The 17,659-nt window shown below is 30.6% G+C and overlaps 1 protein-coding gene across 1 annotated transcript in view; it reads right to left on the bottom strand.

Annotated features, from left to right (window-relative positions):
- Positions 1 to 17,659, bottom strand: part of LOC145328196 (cell adhesion molecule Dscam1-like) — a 162,536-nt gene that overhangs the window by 61,419 nt on the left and 83,458 nt on the right. The window contains exons 11-14 of the mRNA XM_080171789.1: positions 13,700 to 13,792; positions 8,743 to 8,854; positions 8,303 to 8,416; positions 292 to 391 (exon numbers count right to left, since the gene is read on the bottom strand). Coding sequence (XP_080027915.1) covers positions 292 to 391; positions 8,303 to 8,416; positions 8,743 to 8,854; positions 13,700 to 13,792 — 419 coding nt within the window. The remainder of the gene's footprint in view (positions 1 to 291; positions 392 to 8,302; positions 8,417 to 8,742; positions 8,855 to 13,699; positions 13,793 to 17,659) is intronic.

Genomic DNA, 17,659 nt, shown 5'->3' on the forward strand with positions numbered 1-17,659 from the left:
AAAAAATCTTAGATTACTAACTTTAAAAGTACCTTATCTTTTCAATAAATTTAAAAGAAAGGAGTAGTTTCTCGTTTTTTTGTTGTTACTATTTATATGTTAGGTCAGTACTTGGTAACCCCACAGGGGTTAGGAATAAGAAAATACCTCCCTACCCCCTCCTTTATTTTGTATTTATTTTAGTTTATTTAATTTTTCTAAAATATTTCTCATTAAAAAGCAAGTTATTTATATTATTAATCTATCTATCTATCTATCCTATCTCCATCTTACTAGATTTTTCTTTTTAACCTGGATAAGATAACAGTGGTATCAGATTGTCGCCACCAGGTATAGTTAGGCGCAGGATAGCCAGCGGGTTCAGCACCGCAAGTCAGGGTTAGAGATCGACCTAAACAAATTCAATTATTATAGGCGGGGTCAAAAGCATCTAGGTGCACACATTTTAAGGGGCTGGGAAAAATTATCTTTCTTAATCCATTTTTCCTTTTTTCTCTCTTTTTTTATTCTAAAATATTTCTATATAATTTTTAATTCACTTTTAGTATACCAATGTTTAAACAACACCTTTTCAAAAGAATTGCACTTCCAAAAATAGAATTACATAGAGAGCTTGTAACCCAGGGCTGTAAATTACAGTATTCCCTAAAGTTTTATAATAACGCTCTCTTCAATGGCCTAGCAACTTTTGGGGACTTTAGTAAAATTTGATAAGTTGTTTGAACCAAAAATTGTAATCTACAGAAGGGGTAATTTTGTGTATTATAATTTGGGATGTACAATGTACATCAATTTATCGGTCATTGTCTTATCCCTTTAGATCCCTGCATTAAAAGAGTGAATCCAAGAGTTGCTATGCTCCTAAAAATTGCAGCACCATCTTAATCTATCACTTTTTCCCCCTTCCTCCCAAAATAGAATTAGATACAACATAGGAAATAAAAATTATACATCTTCCTCAAATGCAACGGATCTACTAAATTGTCAAGGCTCTTTTCACTCAAAGTTGAAAAACATAAAAAAAACATTTTATCTATAATTCTGTCTGTCCGTGTATAGAATACAGAGGACAAAAATCTACAACACTTTCTTTCCCATAAATATTTACCAGCTACTAAAAAGGCCATAGACGTCCAAAGGAGAGGAGGTATTTCACCCGCCCCCCCCCCCTCAAACTTTGAAACTCCTCCTTGTACTTCACTCAAAATAAAAAGAACATTTGATTACCATCCTCAAACCTTTTATATCCCTCATTTTACCCCCCCTCATAAAAGGCTTGAAAGTCTCTGCCAAAAGCATTATTTCACATATTTTATTTATATTATTTTGTAACTATTGAGAAGCCACTACTTGGTCAGCTGTGGCAGAAAATAATTATGAAAGCGCAAATTATTTTGTAAATGGTTCTGGGCCAGGGAGTGAGGGGACATTGGACTGTAATTTGAACTGGTACCCAAACTTTTGTAAGTATGTATCTTATTCGGTGGCTCAAAAACCTTGGATACTTTAATAAATTTCAATTGCTTGGCTCCTAACATTAAAACCAATAATTTTAATCTATATTATGGATAATCTTGTTTATCATAATTGGGGATGTTAACTAATTATAGGCCAACGTTTTATCCCTTGAGATCCCTGGCCCTGTGGTGAGTGAGCTGGACGAAACAAGCAACAACAAGGGTTGCAGAGCCCCGTATACACTCCCAAACTTTTGTGTAAAAAAGAAGAAGAAAAAATTGAGGGGGTTCATGATCTTAACGGATCTAATTCCTCTAATGAATAGCCTTGAGAACCTTTAAAAGTTGGTTATAAAACTGTTATAGATACAAATTCAGATAATCTTTAGTTTATAAAAGGTTTTTGCTGTTGATATTTGTTAAGATGTTAGCTAACCACTGAACCGATTGGGTTCAAAATTTTAGGGACGATTTAAATTAAATTATAGTTTTAGATTATTTATTTTAAATTTAAGTCTTGGGATGGATTGGGGCTATTTTTACTGCCTTCATCCTTTCAAACTCTGAGCATGTAGTAGCGCAACCGCTAACAATGAATAAACAATAAAATTTTGAGGAAAAAATTGGCTCCGCCTCCCTGAATCAAATTGAGGGATGCAGTGCACATTCAGTTTCTCAACAAACTTGAAAAAGTTTCTTCAAAAGTAAAAGCTTCCCTGGGCGCCTCTGTTGGACCCGGAGGTGGCCTGTTGACATACAGCATACATTTATTCCATGGATTAAAAGGGATAAGACAATGGCCAATAAATTTATATGCAACCCCAATGAGGATACCTACATTACCCCTTCTGTAAATTTCAATTTGTGGTTGAAACATTTAGACCCTCAATTTAATGAACCAACTTAACAAGATTCATTAAAGTCTTTAAGTTGTTAACTAAGAATAAGAAAACTTTATTATAAACTTTGAGGACTATTATAATAAACAGCACAATATCTTAATCAATTAGTCTTATGTTGCTGTAATAAAGTCATAGAAGACTAACTGGGGTTCATGGGCGGCTACCGCTGGATGGATGGATGGAAAAGGCTGCAGGCAAGCGGTAAATCTGATCCAGAAATTTAGGGATAGGTAAATGATGTGAATTTTTTTCAGGTTTATTATCCTGAAGAATAAATAGTTGGTTTTTAACTTTCCAGCTATTCAAAACTTAACACATTAAGCATCTGATAATATATCAGCATGTAAGATTGTAAGAACTATAGTTTGACTAACAGAAAGGTTTTTAGCTAAACAGTTTTCCATGGAATGAAAAACAATCCCCTAACTTATTCCTACCACCCTGATTCTAACCGAAGAGGTAAAACTAGCAAGGAACAAAGCAAAGTAAAAGTTTATGCACTTTTTTAGTAGCTCAGCAACTTACTATGGTTAGGTGGTGTCTGTATGTTTGTTTTCATAATAGAAGTTCTCTATCTTCACTTGGCCAAACCATAATCAAGATTCATTAGATATTTGCTTCATGTATACATACTTTATTTAAAAATTGTTTAAAACATTACATTTACTTAATTTAGACCAAGATTTTACATGCATACAATTAATTACACTATTTAAAATACGCTCCTTTAAAGCATAATTGGCATTATTGTTTTTAAAGGATGATTTTAGATCATTTAATGCTTTGAAAAAAAACCTTTCATAAGAAAATGAACTTTACAATGTTCGATCTATTAATGCTTTTCTTTATTCAGAAAGAGATATTGAAAAAATAACAGATTATTTTTTTGTGTTTTGAATTAATGAGTCCTTTTGGTAGTGCAGCTTTTCTATATCTAGGGTATGTCCGTCCGTTACTACACAAATACTTTTCAAATGATCTAAACTAATATATTCGTCTATCTAAATTATCAATCTAAACAATATTAGTTCACTTTACTTTGCTAATAAATAACGTGCATTATTAACAAATTCATACTGCTATTAATGTTTATAAAAAAAATAGTAATGCTCCGAATATAAGGACATGTCCTTGTTTTACGACTGACAATAACAAAATTTAATTAAATGTTTCAAAAAAGAGAAAATTTTATGAAATTTTCTTTGAATTAATAAAAGTTAAATTACTGTGACATTTACTTTATTTGTTTTATTATTTGCATACAAATTTTAAGTAACATAAAAAATCCATGAAAAATAAGGAATCACATCCTAAGAAAAAGCTTTTTTCTTGGCTATTTGTTTATAGCGACTTTTTAACTATCATCTAGGTCCTCTTTATTCCAAGGGTTAGGGAATTACATCCCAAAAACATCAGCAATAAAATAGTCTTAAATCATCCCAGTACTATATCGAAGGTTCTTTAAAAGGGTAGCCAGTTTCTTTGGTACTCATCTGAATAACTGGATATTGACTATCTAAAGCGCTAAGGGTCTTTTTAGTAACTTAAAATCTTTAAATTATTAAAATAGTTTTTTTTTATTCTTATTCTCAATCCTTTCAAAATTGTTAAGGTTAAAAAGTGTGAAATTTGGGAGGTGCTTTTTTCGGTATTTGCGTTTATTTTAGCGTTACAACTATTTTATACTTTTTATCATTCCCTTTTGTTTTAATCTTATAAAGAGTTGAGGTAGGGTGGGACTCTTTTTTATAGTTCTTTTGATAATATAGTGAAATTCCATTGATAAAGTTTTAATAGCGAAGCTTCTCCTTATTAATGATATGTATGTCCGTAAGTCCTTACAAATATGTTGTAATGGATTTATTATCACATGGATCAGTTAATCATGTACTCTAATAAATTTAAACTTGTAGCTGGCTACAATAACGACTCCCTCATCCACTCCCTTTACCCCATCTCCACTCCTCCGACTGGATGAACGAACTGACCAATAAATGTTGTCCATTTTAGAAACCTAAATTAATTACAATTTTACCCTGTCATAATATCCACGAATGTTCTGAATCCATTCTTATTCTAATCAAAGTTTAAATTATAATATTTTTTTCAGTTATCATCTCCCTGTCCATTTCATTTTCATAATGAGAAAAAAATTACACAATTTAAAAAATCACACATCATTTTAAAAGTTTTTTTTCTATTATTTACTTATTTTCTAAATATATGATGTGGCGTTTTTTTTTATAATATTTGATAATAGAAGAAAGGGAAAAAATGATTTTATTATTTTTTGTTTTAATTGCCACCCATCACTGAGTCTTTAAAGAACCAGAGACAAAGATACGTCAACTTTAGAAAAAAAAATTGTGGTTATTTGAGTTTACTATTTTATAGCAGGATGTCTGTATGACTAGTCTATCTGTGGTAAAATATCTCACTAACCGCTGAACCGATATGGTTCTCTTTATATAATTTAGTAAGGCTTTTTTTCTGTAACTCAAGATTTTGACGCTAATTATAATTATTTGTATTACAAAAAATGATTGATATATTTCTAAACCATTTTCTTCTTCTGATAAGAAAAGTAAACTAAATAAGAAGATTTTCTCTAAATGTAAAAAGTATTTATGTTTGTTAGCGTTTATACAAAGTTTGTTACAATTCCTGTGAAAATAAAGTTTTAAGGATCTCAACTCTTAACAATTATTGTTAACATGACTAGAAGGTTTTTTTTAGATATTTTTAGGAGCACATACAGTCTATAATTTTCCAGTATGGCTTCGAAACCGCTTTTCTACCGCTGTATTGGAACAGGTTCTCAGTCATACTTAAAATCATGCTTAGCATCGTATTACAGACAATTTTCTACGAAAAATAAAAAAAATATTAGTTGTCAGTCCGGGCCTACTGCCTTCAAGGTCTAACAAAACTGGTTTTAATCTTATAAAGAAGTTGTATCAACTTTTTTTTTATAGCTAGCCGGTCCTTTTAGTAAGTAGTAGATGTAAAATTTTTCATAGAATTCAGATATGCAATCGGTTTTTTTGTAGACCTCTTATTTTTTAAGTAATTTAAGTTTAAAAAAAAAAAAATTAAGTCGATTTTAAGGTACTAAAATGCAACAAAAAAAAGAAAGAAAATGGCCATTATGAACAAAAATAGTAAGATCTTTAATTTGACACCTTACTTTTTCAATTCTGTCAGGTAATTATTGAAAAAATCGATTTTTTTAAACCCACGAGAATAAAAACTTTGAACTCAATTTTATCATTTCACAAGTAAAAAAATATGGGTTCATATATACCTTTTGAATCAAAAAAATATTACGAATCCATTGTAAGCAAAATTGAAAAAAAAAGTTTACAATATAGTATATAAACTACAATAAAAGGAATTATATGAAAATATCATATTATATTGTACAGGCAACGTCTTAACTTTTGAATTGGGTATAAAAATGGGAAGGGGGTATAGAGGGGGTAAAGAGGGGGTAAAAAAGGGAAGACGATAGTGTTGCCAGAACAAAAAATACAATTGGCCATTTTTATATTTTTTTATTTTTTTACTTTTTTTCAATTTTGCTTACAATGGATTCGTAATATTTTTCTGATTCTGAAGGTATATATGAACCCATGTTTTTTATGTCTGTTTGAGAAAATATTTAGGTCTAAAGTTTTTATTAAACCGAGGTTAAAAAAATAGATTTTTTCAATAATTACTCAACAGAATTTTAAAAGTAAGGTGTCAAATTAAAGATCTTACTATTTTTTTTCTTATTGGCCATTTTCTTCTTTTATTTTGTTGCGTTTTAGTACCTTAAAACCGACTTAATTATTTTTTTAAAAAACTTAAATTACTTAAAAAATAAGAGGTCTACAAAAAAACCGATTGCATATCTGAATTCTATGAAAAATTTTACATCTACTACTTACTAAAAGAACCGGCTAGCCATAAAAAAAAAAGTTGATACACCTTCTTTTCATTTTAATATCCACGGAAAGATGTCTATAATACAATGCGATAAATGACTATTCTTGCTTTGTTAAAAGATTGTGGTTTTTCTTCTAAAAACTTAGCTTTTTAAGACAATATTGTTCTTATTTTTTTTTATTGAATTATAAAAACTATGACTTTACACTATTTTCTAATAATTATTGTAGTAAGGGTTTAAAGTAAATTATTTTCTATTATCATAGAATTTTCTAAATCTTTTTAAATACCTATTATTATAATTGACAAGTATAATTTTGTTCTTAAGTAGGGCAGCAACAACAAGTAAATAAAATGAAGAGTAAACAGTAGTACAGTAAAGTAGAGATTTTTTTATTAAAAAAAAATAACGTTTAAACGACAGTAGCATTGGAGGGGACATTTAAATGTAAATTACACAAAGTTATCTTATTCGTTGGCCATAAGTTTTTAGGTACTTTTTTATAGAATTATAATTCGTTAGTTTAGTTCTTACCTAGCACTGTCCAAACTTTTTAACCAATAACTTTAGTCTACAGTTTTTATCACGATTGAGGATATATATCAATTTGTCGTCCATTGTCTTATCCCTTAAGATAGTGCGTCATTTATATATCTAGTTATAGAGAAGCTGCGCTTCAACTAATAATTCAAATTGAAATGTGAATTGGCATGGTGCGTGCATGTGAATTGTACAAACTCAGTTTATATTATTTATCCAGGGAACAAAGGATCGAACAATGGGCATTAAATTAATCCACCAATTCTTAACCTTATTTAAAAGTAACAGGGTGTGTTTCTATTTTTTTTGTGTGTGTGTAGCAAAAATGTCGATAAGCGCTGAACCATTAAATACAGTTAATTCGCTACCTGAAAAAAGACGCTTCGCCAAATTAAAAAATCTAAAATTGAAATTAAAGGGTCGATCCACCCCTCTCCCGTATGTAAAATAGTGCCATCAATAGTGCCTTTACAAATTGAGGACTGAAAGGATTGTAGATTCTTCTCCTCATCCGTGGATTTATTCAAGAGTAAAATTATTATAAGATTACAATGACCAATAGTAAACACCAATTACGAATGAAGAGGTCATTTTATTGAAAATTATTAGATAGGTAAAATTATTACTTTACTTATTCAGTTTTATGTCGCTTGTGGCGGTCTAGCCCCTAGATGTCTCTAGGGACTCTTAAGGGAAGGTTTGGGGACTGAATTTTAACAATAAAAAGTAAAATTAAAAAAGATTTATTGAGGAGTATTTTTTTCTAGGGTCGACTTTTCTTCGTAGAGTGGAAGTAAACTCCCACAAAACCTTCATAAACCTTCCATGGGCCTTTGGTTTTATGGACAACCATATCAGTCCAGCGGTTACTGAGATCCTTCCCTAAACACAGACACACACATAGACAGATATGTATGCTGTTACTTTTATATTAGGATAATTAATGATTATCGAAAAGACAAACAATTATTGCTCTCTGTTGGTCATCTAAATGACAAGGTCACTCAGAAGAATACAAATTCAATAAAATTTTGACAATTTCTCTTCATATCTCTTTAAATATCTTCCTTTATATCATCTTCACATTTTATCTATTTTTTTTTAGATTTTCAGCAAAGTTTTTTCTTACTTTTATACATCTTTGAATTTTTCATTATTTTCTTTTTTGTAAAAGAAAATATTTTCCCCAAATTTGCAATATTACGTAAATGTCTTTCACCAAAAATGTTTTAGAAATCTCAAAATTTAGAATTTAAAAATTTTATCTTTTACATTTTTAAAAATACAAAATAGTATTTCTAACTCTAAATGGTAATATGGGATTAGTTTTAATTGCACGACCTATGTCCAAATGTTTTCGATGAATAAGTATGCATGTTATTAGGCTAAAACATTCTCCACGAACATAAAATAGTTGTTATACAACTTTAATTTCTTATTTTACGCATCTGACATAGTAGCAATGAACTCACCTTCAATGCCCGTAGGGCTGGATGGTTTGATGACCGCAGGCCCGGGCTTGTGCTTCACTACAACCTTCACCGTTCCGTTTCCCGACCGTTTACGCACGGTGCCGTTCGTGGGATCTTAACAAACAAACACATTATTAGGAACTACTAAAGAATCATGGAGTAGATGTTTTGTTGTCATTACTCAGAAAAAAAGAGAGAGCATATGCTCAAATTTTAAAGAAAAAACAAGGTTTATGACTTTTAAAGCATGATTTGCAGACTAGATGCGCATATATCGCAGGAATTTTCACTGAAATTTCAATTGTTTATTGTTAAATGGCAACCGAGCAATCCCCCATGGCGTTACGGACTGACTGACGGACAGACAAAGTAAATTAAAATTTCAAATAATAGTAGTAACTTGTTTGTTTAAGTCAGTTACAACAAAATGAAAATTGTACCTATAACATTTGTAGCTGTACAGGTATATTGTCCAGAATTATGAGCGGCCACTCCAGATAGAACCAGAAACTCACCCTCCTGCTGGAAATTTAGATCCTCGATTTTGCTCCACTAAAAATATAAGAATTTTAAACGATACATAATTTTTAGGCCTTTTATAATCGTTCTATTATTTTTAAACTATACACTAAAACTTAGGTTATCTGATATGTTTTATGTTGATATTGTATTGCTGTACCTATTGGCAAGGTATATTAATTATTTAATCTTAAAATGGCGATTTCTTGGATGACAAGGCATGTAGACATGATATTTTAAGCAATGCAACTATACAATACCAGTGCAATTTAAAAGTATTATATGTATTTATCATCCTTGTTGATAAAAAAAAATCTCTTTTATAACGTGAATACCCTCTAATTTAGCTGTACGCTAGGTTAAGCAACGTCGGTTTGTATGTTTTTATGTTCCTCTAAACATAAAGCACAGTTTCTAGCGGACATGGACGGAGAATGATATTGCCTTTAACTATTCACCTTTTCTTCAGTATTCAGAATAAAATTGAATAAAAGATACTATTAAAATGGACTAATTGTAATGTTTATACTTATGACAAATTTTCGTCTGGACTGATTTACTTTGCTTTCGGAGCCTACTTTGCTATCCTTGACCATAGACACTATCAAGGATAGGATTAATACAGCTAAAATTAAAATGTATTGTCTTTTTTTAAAAAATAATATTCTAAAGTTTAAATTTATTTTTTTAAGGAAAAATTAGAAGGAAGAACTGTTTTTTTTCTGGTGACCAATCCCTGCTCCCGTATTCATATACATTTATAATATACTTAGTAAATGTCACTTGAAACCCAGTAGGGGTTGCAGCTAAAATTATGACCAACAATAACATACTTTTTTGTACATTTTGTCAAAACATGTGGATGGAAAAAAAAGTTATTTAATGAAGTAATAAGAATGAAAAAGAGCTAAAAAGTAAAATTCAAGAGATTTTAAAGATGTAGTAAGCTGAAACAGGACAATAAATGTATAAGTATTCCAATATTCAAAAACCCAAATTGAAAGTCGGTACTGGGTCCCCTCCACAATGTATGAGTTACATCTATTCTTTTACTTTAATAATAAAACATTTAAACTGTACAATAAGATATATAAGTTGGAAAGAATTTTAATGTTAGAGGAAGATTTGAAATCAGCATCAAATTTTAAGGATTTTTTTTATAAAATTCGTTTTTTGTATAATTCTTTATCTAAAAGCGGAAATACAATTTAAGTTAATTAATTTTGACATCTGTGATTGGTGGATTGAAAATTATCTGCGCTCTGATTGGAAAAGCTTAAGTGTCGCACATCATTCAACCAATTAGAGCGCAGGTAGTTTCCAATCCACCTATCCTATTGGTCAAAATTTATGAACTAAAATTGTATTTCCGCTTTTAAATAAAGAATTATACAAAAAACGAATTTTATAAAAAAAAATCCTTAAAATTTGATGCAGATTCCAAATCTCCCTCTAACATTACAATTCCTTCCAACTTATATATCCTACTGTACAAAACGTACAAATCTAGGAACCCAAACGAAGAGTCCTATGTGCAAATTCCACAGTGGCTTCATGACAACTTTATCCTTCAATTAAAATTGCTTCGTGAGAGTTAAAAAAGCTCCAGTGGACAATATTTATGCAGTTTATACCACGGATTAAGGGATCAAGATTACAATACTTTATAAGCACGGATCATATGGGATTTGGGAAAGAACTTTGTAAAAAAGCTCTAACTTATAATCCAAATGCAGTTAAAGCACAATTCAAGGGATAACAATTATTTAAATTTTTATAAAATAAACAAAAATTATACTTAATTTAATATGCATCACAATATTTTTTCTTAAAAAAACCTTTTAAAAGTTAGATTTAAATGTAAATTGTATTTTAGCTAAATGATATTAATAATGTTGTATAATTTCTCAGAACTAAAAAAATAACCTACTTTTTCATTTTAAAAAAGTAAATAAATAAAATTTCCTGAAATTTTAGAAAATTAAAACAAAATTTGTATTCTAAAAATTTTGATAAAATTAACAGCTTCCCTTTTTATAGTTAAACAAGATTAATCATATGCATAACTAGCTCAGCCAAACTTAATAACATTTAAAAACAGCACAGCTAAAAAAAATAGAACGATGTCTGTCTGAAGATTAAGCTCTTACTAACCGCTGAATCGATAAGGTTGTGCTTATCAGGAAATATACATATTGGTCCTGTGGAGATTTTACTATAATACTGTTCTTATACATTGTGAGTGTGCCCGTAGAAAATTAACCCCTCCCTTTTTTACAAAAACATTTTTATGTAGCGGGACAAAGTGTCTTAAAAATCAGCTATGTGACGTCATATAAATGAGGGATTATCAATCTCTTAATTAGGGATTTTCTTTCCCACTTCTCCTCTTATATCCCTCATTTTTATGACGTCATATGGCTGATTTTTTACCAGCTAGTAAGTTACATGGTAGCTACGCTACAAAAAGAGTAAGATAAGGATATAAAGATTGAAATGATAGAATAATAATATAACGTTGAAACTTTTCAGTTAGAAAAAGTTATGTGAAACTTAAATGGATGGTTTTAAATGAAAAAAAATATTCTTTATGAACGAATCTATCCTATAAATAGAGCATTTATAGTTGGTCCTAGGCCTGGACAAACGCAGGAGACCCAAACGTCGGAGTAGAAAATTAACCTAACCAAACCTATTTTAAACTATCGTATAGGTTTTTAAATGCCTAAACCCTGAGGAGGAGTGCTTATTTGTATAGTCATATCTTAACCTAACCTAACCTGTATAGAAATACTTAATTAAATTAATATTATAAAACTCCTTCGTTTGTTCAATCCGACGTTTGGGACTCCTGCGTTTGTCCTGGAACCTGTATATCTATCAAAACTACAGCTATAGTTATCTTAAACACGGGTAGAACTTTTTTTCAGTCAGATTTAGATTTTTAATTTTTATCAAAATGGATAACCAATCTTATAACCTAACTTATAACCAATCTAACTTTAAATTATTAATATCTTAGCCATAAGCCATTTTTAAAAATAAATTTAAAAACCTAGAAATGGAAAGGTGCATGTATGCAGTCAAAGGGGGAGTCCAGCCAAGGAATGATAAAAAGATTCTTAAAAATAATTTCAGGAGTTAGTCATCTAATGCAATTCTGCTTTGCTCTAGATTTTTCTGGTAGTAAATATATCTATTATTTTTAACTTAACAGACTTAATCTGAGAATAAATAATTTTATATTGGTAGTAAACAATAAATCCTTCTACCAAAATAACAGGATGTCTGTTTGTGTGTCTGTACCGAAGGATCTCGCTAACCGCTGAACCGATCGGGTTCTCCTTAACAGGGTACCTTCTCATAGTTCCCGGGAAGGTTTTTAAAAGCGAAGCTTTTCTATAATTAGGGTCGGTCCGTCCGTCCGTCCGTACGTCCGTCCGTCCGTCCGTACGTCCGTCCGTCCGAGATAGTTAGCTTTTATACGTTAATTTAAGCATGTTAGAATTGTCCTATCGATTTCAAACTTTGCATGGTGATTTCTGTAGTAGTTAGGTACGATTTAGAAAGCGTAGCAACTCTATAATCCTTACCCAAATGTCCGTACGTCCATTTTAAACATGTCGATTTTTTTACTTTTTTAAATAGCTTTTATTCGTTAATTTAAGCATGTTAGAATTGTCCTATCGATTTCAAATTTTGCATGGTAATTCCTGTAATAGTTAGGTACGATTTAGAAAGCGTAGCAACTCTATAATCATTACCAGAATGTCCGTACGTCCATTTTAAACATGTTGATTTTTCTACTTTTTTAACAACGAATTTTTATATGATCTAATTATCCGTTTGATCTGATATTTGGTATATTGATTCCTGGGACAACAAAGAACAATATTTTAAGCGAAGCAACTCTATAATCAAGCCCTAAAGATGTAAGTATGTCCATAAACATTATCCTGTATCAAGCAGTTTTTCAACAAATTTACTTACAATTTTGCTTCGAATCTTATACTTTTATATTCTGATTATTCAGTTCAGACACTATACAAGTATTAATGTCCGTTTGTCCTACCGTTTCAGTGCTTCGCTTTTATGGATGTTGTCATCCTTGTTTTTAATTATTTTAGGGGAAATCACAATAAATCGATTTTTTTTTCTCTCGAATAGAGACTCCTACGTAACATTGCAAAGTATCGTAGAAAATTGATAGAGATTCCTTCGAAACATTGCAAAGTATCGTACTATTTTTTTTAAACAAACATTTAAAGTGCCTCTAGGGGCGTAGCCGCTAGTTTATAAATATAGTATAAACAAACAACTACCTGGATCCTCCTGTTAGGGATCTTTTTCGTCTACTCTTACGTAGCGACAAGGCCGTGGTGTTCTCGACGCTATTGGTTAGTTTTTAAAGACCCAATTGAAAGTCGGTACAGGATCCTTTGTAAGGGGACATACAGTTATTTAATCTCCAACCCCTTTAGTGTTTCACTCTCGTAAAAAAGCTAGAGACAAAATTGTTTTCTTCTGTTTCCGTATCCCTTTCCCTGATCTGTAGGTATAGACTGTAAAGATCATAACCAATGATAACTTGATATACACCCGCGACTATACCAACGAAAATTTTATATCATATGAATCTAGTATTTTTTTTGTAGACGTTTCACAATCTAAGATTTTATAATGAAAGAACTTTTTGAGTCTTTACAACCGAGGATTTATTTCTTATAATATGCATATTTCTTTATACACTCGCGATGAGCTTAAATTTTAAAATACACTACAAATATTATTTCTATATAACAGAAATTTTTATATCAAGACAATCGAGGATTAATCATGTATTTTTGTCAAGCTTACTTCTATCTAGGATGTTTCTACCTGATAAGCTACGGGTACTGGATTAGCTTGGGTCCTGCATTGGATTGAAATAGTATCCCCTTCTTCAACTTCTTCCATGTTGGGCAGTTTGACCTAAACAAATAAAATTTTTAATTATGTTTAAAAAAAACTGCTTTGCCTTCATTTTCTGCTAACATAATCCATCAAGAGTGAGATAACAATTCTTTTTCGTATTCATTCGGAACCGGGTGATAAGAACCGGTTCTCATCCATACGAAAAAGCTATGTCTAGCATCGTATTATATCCAGCTTTTTACGAATTTAAAAAAGTCCAATCATAAAACTAAAACCAGTTTTTTAGCCGGTGCCTTCGGCCCCTCGGGGTTAAAAAAATCGTTTTAATCTTATAATTGTACATTCTATATCCGCGGAAAGCTGATTATAATACGATGTGAGAAATAAGTATTCCTTAGCTTTTTAATATTATGCATTTACGAATAAAAAATTGGGACCAAATAGAATCAGCTATTTGACCCTTAAATTACATAAATCTAGTAGGTAAATAAAATATAGAATAGAAATTTGATTGCATGGGGACTATGGTCATGCTTCATAGAGGTTTCACAACACAGAATCATTTACATAGAGTGCTTATAGATCGGGTAAGGGGCTTCAGTATCCATGTAGATAGGTTAAATTTATTTTTAATTACAATTTATTGGAAAAAGTTATACCTACTGACTATTGTAGAGATATTTATTTTTATCATATCACTCTAATACAGCACGAAAAAATCTTTGTAATTCTAAGAAACTCTATTATGAAGAGACAAGCGCGTGCTTGAAGTCAACATATGAATAGTTAGAAAAAGTCATGTTGAAAAAAATGCGCCATTTTTATGGCGAAAAAATAGGCTGCATAAGTAAAGTATTTATTGAATAGAATACGGATGGATAGGACAATGATGGTCAAAATAATCTACAAGCCTTTCTCCCTTTAATATTTATAATTAATCAAGGCAAAATGTATAACTTTAGATTAATAATTCAATTATTTTACTTTTTATTATTTACTTTGAACAATATTTGATCTCTGGTATATGACAACTTTACTTCTGTATGTCCTAGTGTTTTAATACTACTAACCAACAAGAGCATTTGTTTACAAGTAGCGCAGCTATATAACATGTTAATAACAAAGTAATGATACAGTTTCAGCTAGGATACATAGGAAGGATTAATATTTCGATAACTACTGAACAGATTAGGTTCTCAATTTTGAGGAATTTTTTACACAGGTGTCGGAAAGGTTTTAAGCTATTTTATTATCAGATAAAAGTATTTAGATGGCTTTGGCCTATTTTTCTATCCATCCATACCTCTTCTAGTACAGTTTTTTTTTAACAAATCGTAGTACTTATCTAACGATTGTGTATGTACAGTTTAATTCGCAAAAAGAAGCTGTGCAAAAAGTCCTTTGCCCATACACTTATCATAAAGTTGCTACGCTCCTGATAAGAAGGGGGAGAACTAAAGAAAGGGAGGTTGAATCAGATTTTTTGGTTGAATTACTGTATGCGCATTGGAGTGAAACAAGAAAAGCTATGCCATGCTATGCTTTATCGCCTAAATTTTTGTTGAATGGTAAAATTCATATTACCAAAATTTAATCTAATTAAAAGAGAAAGTATCTTCTTTCAAGTCACAGTTTCCTCTTTTTCGCAGAAATCTAACCAGTAATTTTAAACTTTTTTTGTATTTTTTAATAAATTAGGTCAAATGTCGACATATTGACTAAAAGTATTGATAAAATAATGAAGTATAGATGTATAATCCAGACAAGTACTGACTCAAGGGATGGGGACCTTTTTCATCTGCAAGCAAAATGCTTATTCTCTTAATTCTTCTGACGCTATTTGCTGATATTCAAAGACCCAATTGAAAGTCGGCACAGAGTTCCTACTATATCGGTAGAGTTTCATATAGCCCATGCTTTTATTTTATTTCAAAATAAAATAACAGCATTAAAGCTTAATCATATAAAAAAATCTTTATAAAGAATTGAAAAACAACATAAATTACACCAATAATAATAATCAATCTCAAAATAACAATAACAATGCCTACCACCAAAAAAAAATAAAAGCTAACTATCTCGGACGGACGGACGGACGTACGGACGGACGGACCGACCCTAATTATAGAAAAGCTTCGCTTTTAAAAACATTAAAAATATCTATAAATCTTTTGCTTGCATTACTTTATAATAATGACTTGCTCTACACAAAGAAAACTGTTATTGGTATTTGTTTTTAAATTCAGTCTTCCCTGAAAAATAATTAATGATAAGTAGCAATAATTACAATTTATAGATCTAGAAATAATATTTTTGTTATTCCTTTAATGGTTTTATAACTTATTGCTTTTTTTTGGTAATGTAAACATAAAAAAGGCTATTTCAACTTGTGGAAAAGTTTAAGGCAAAATATGATGTTAACGAAACTTTTTCAAATAAAAAAAATTATTTTACAATCTTTCTCTTTTAAACTCTCTTTCCATCCATCTATCAAAAACCTTTTTCTAAATAGTATTTGAAATTAGGAGGGCCAGGCCTTTATTCATATGAAAAAAATGCGCAATACCCCTTAGTTTGCTAGTGGAACATCCATAATCCACCTCCATTATAATTTACTATTGAAGAAAATCCACAATTTTGAATCAACGTAAAATGGACTACAAACAAACTTTACTTTTATTTACGGTTAGGTTCAAGCGCTAATAAAGCTTCACAGGGTAATTACCCCGCAGGGCGTAAAGGGCTGTAAGGACTGGTAAAGGCTCCCTTGCAAATTCCAGGATTCTTCCCCCCCAAAAAATATTTAGAAATTAGCCCTCCCCTGACATAAAATAATGGGGCATTACTACCCAAAAAGCATATTGCAATTGGGGGGGGGGGGGATAAAATGAACTCGTATTGTATCAACTGGGAAAGAATATCACCCTTGTTTCCTACCAAGGGGAGGAGGGTACCCTCCCCCCTGTTTCTTATCAAGTGCACATCAGTTCCATAAAGTGTTTGATATACAGCAATGCATCTCTATATGTATGCAGATAGATAAATCAAAAATGCACAGGGATTTGGCATGGCAAGAAAAAATATTTTTTGTTGATTTTTGTCTTGTTTTACTAAGGAATGACCATTAGTGCATTTTTGTACAAAAGAGGAAAATGTAAAATTAATGAAATTGAGTTTTTTTAGATCTTAAATAAATTTCAAAATAGCCATTATTGAGACGATAGCAATTAATATTTCTGCATGATTTTATATACAAGCTGGAAGAAAAATGGTTTATTTAATTTTATCGATGTCATATACCTTATATTACTGTAAAACTAGGCTTGAAATGAAAATTTAATAGACATTTGAATAGAAATAACTACACCTAAGAGTAGATCGGCTAAACTACATATTTTTGGAAATTTTAAAAAATGTCAAAAGAAGCAATTTAATACATAATATAAAGTACCATAGCATAGATTGTTCAACACAGTGTAATTAAACATGTTATTTTTATTTGATAAGTCCAATACACAGTGTTCCATGTTAAAATGAAAAACAATCTTCAGTTGGATTATAAATAAAAAGACATGATGCTTTAATGAGCATAGTAGTAAGGTTTTTGTCTGATGAGATTTCAATAACTAATGAACTGATCGAGTTTTCCTTTTCAGGGAAGGTTCATTTTTGTTCCAAGATGGTTCTAGCCTATTTTTTTCCCAAGCCTTGGGATGTTTTAAGATATTTCTTTGAATGCAGGGCCCATTAATGATAGGTGCGCAGCCTCTAGTGACTAAATACTATTAGAATAAATTCTTTATATGCAGTCTTAACTTTTTGACTCCTAATTTAAAGTATGAAATACCTCTAAATATATGACAACGTTAAAAAAACTATTTTTACAACTAATTTTTCTTCAAATATTGGGCTAAGGAATTTTTT

This window comes from Acartia tonsa, chromosome 9, assembly GCF_053477335.1.
Source record: "Acartia tonsa isolate MP-2025a chromosome 9, ASM5347733v1, whole genome shotgun sequence".
In the NCBI taxonomy this organism is placed as follows: domain Eukaryota; kingdom Metazoa; phylum Arthropoda; class Copepoda; order Calanoida; family Acartiidae; genus Acartia; species Acartia tonsa.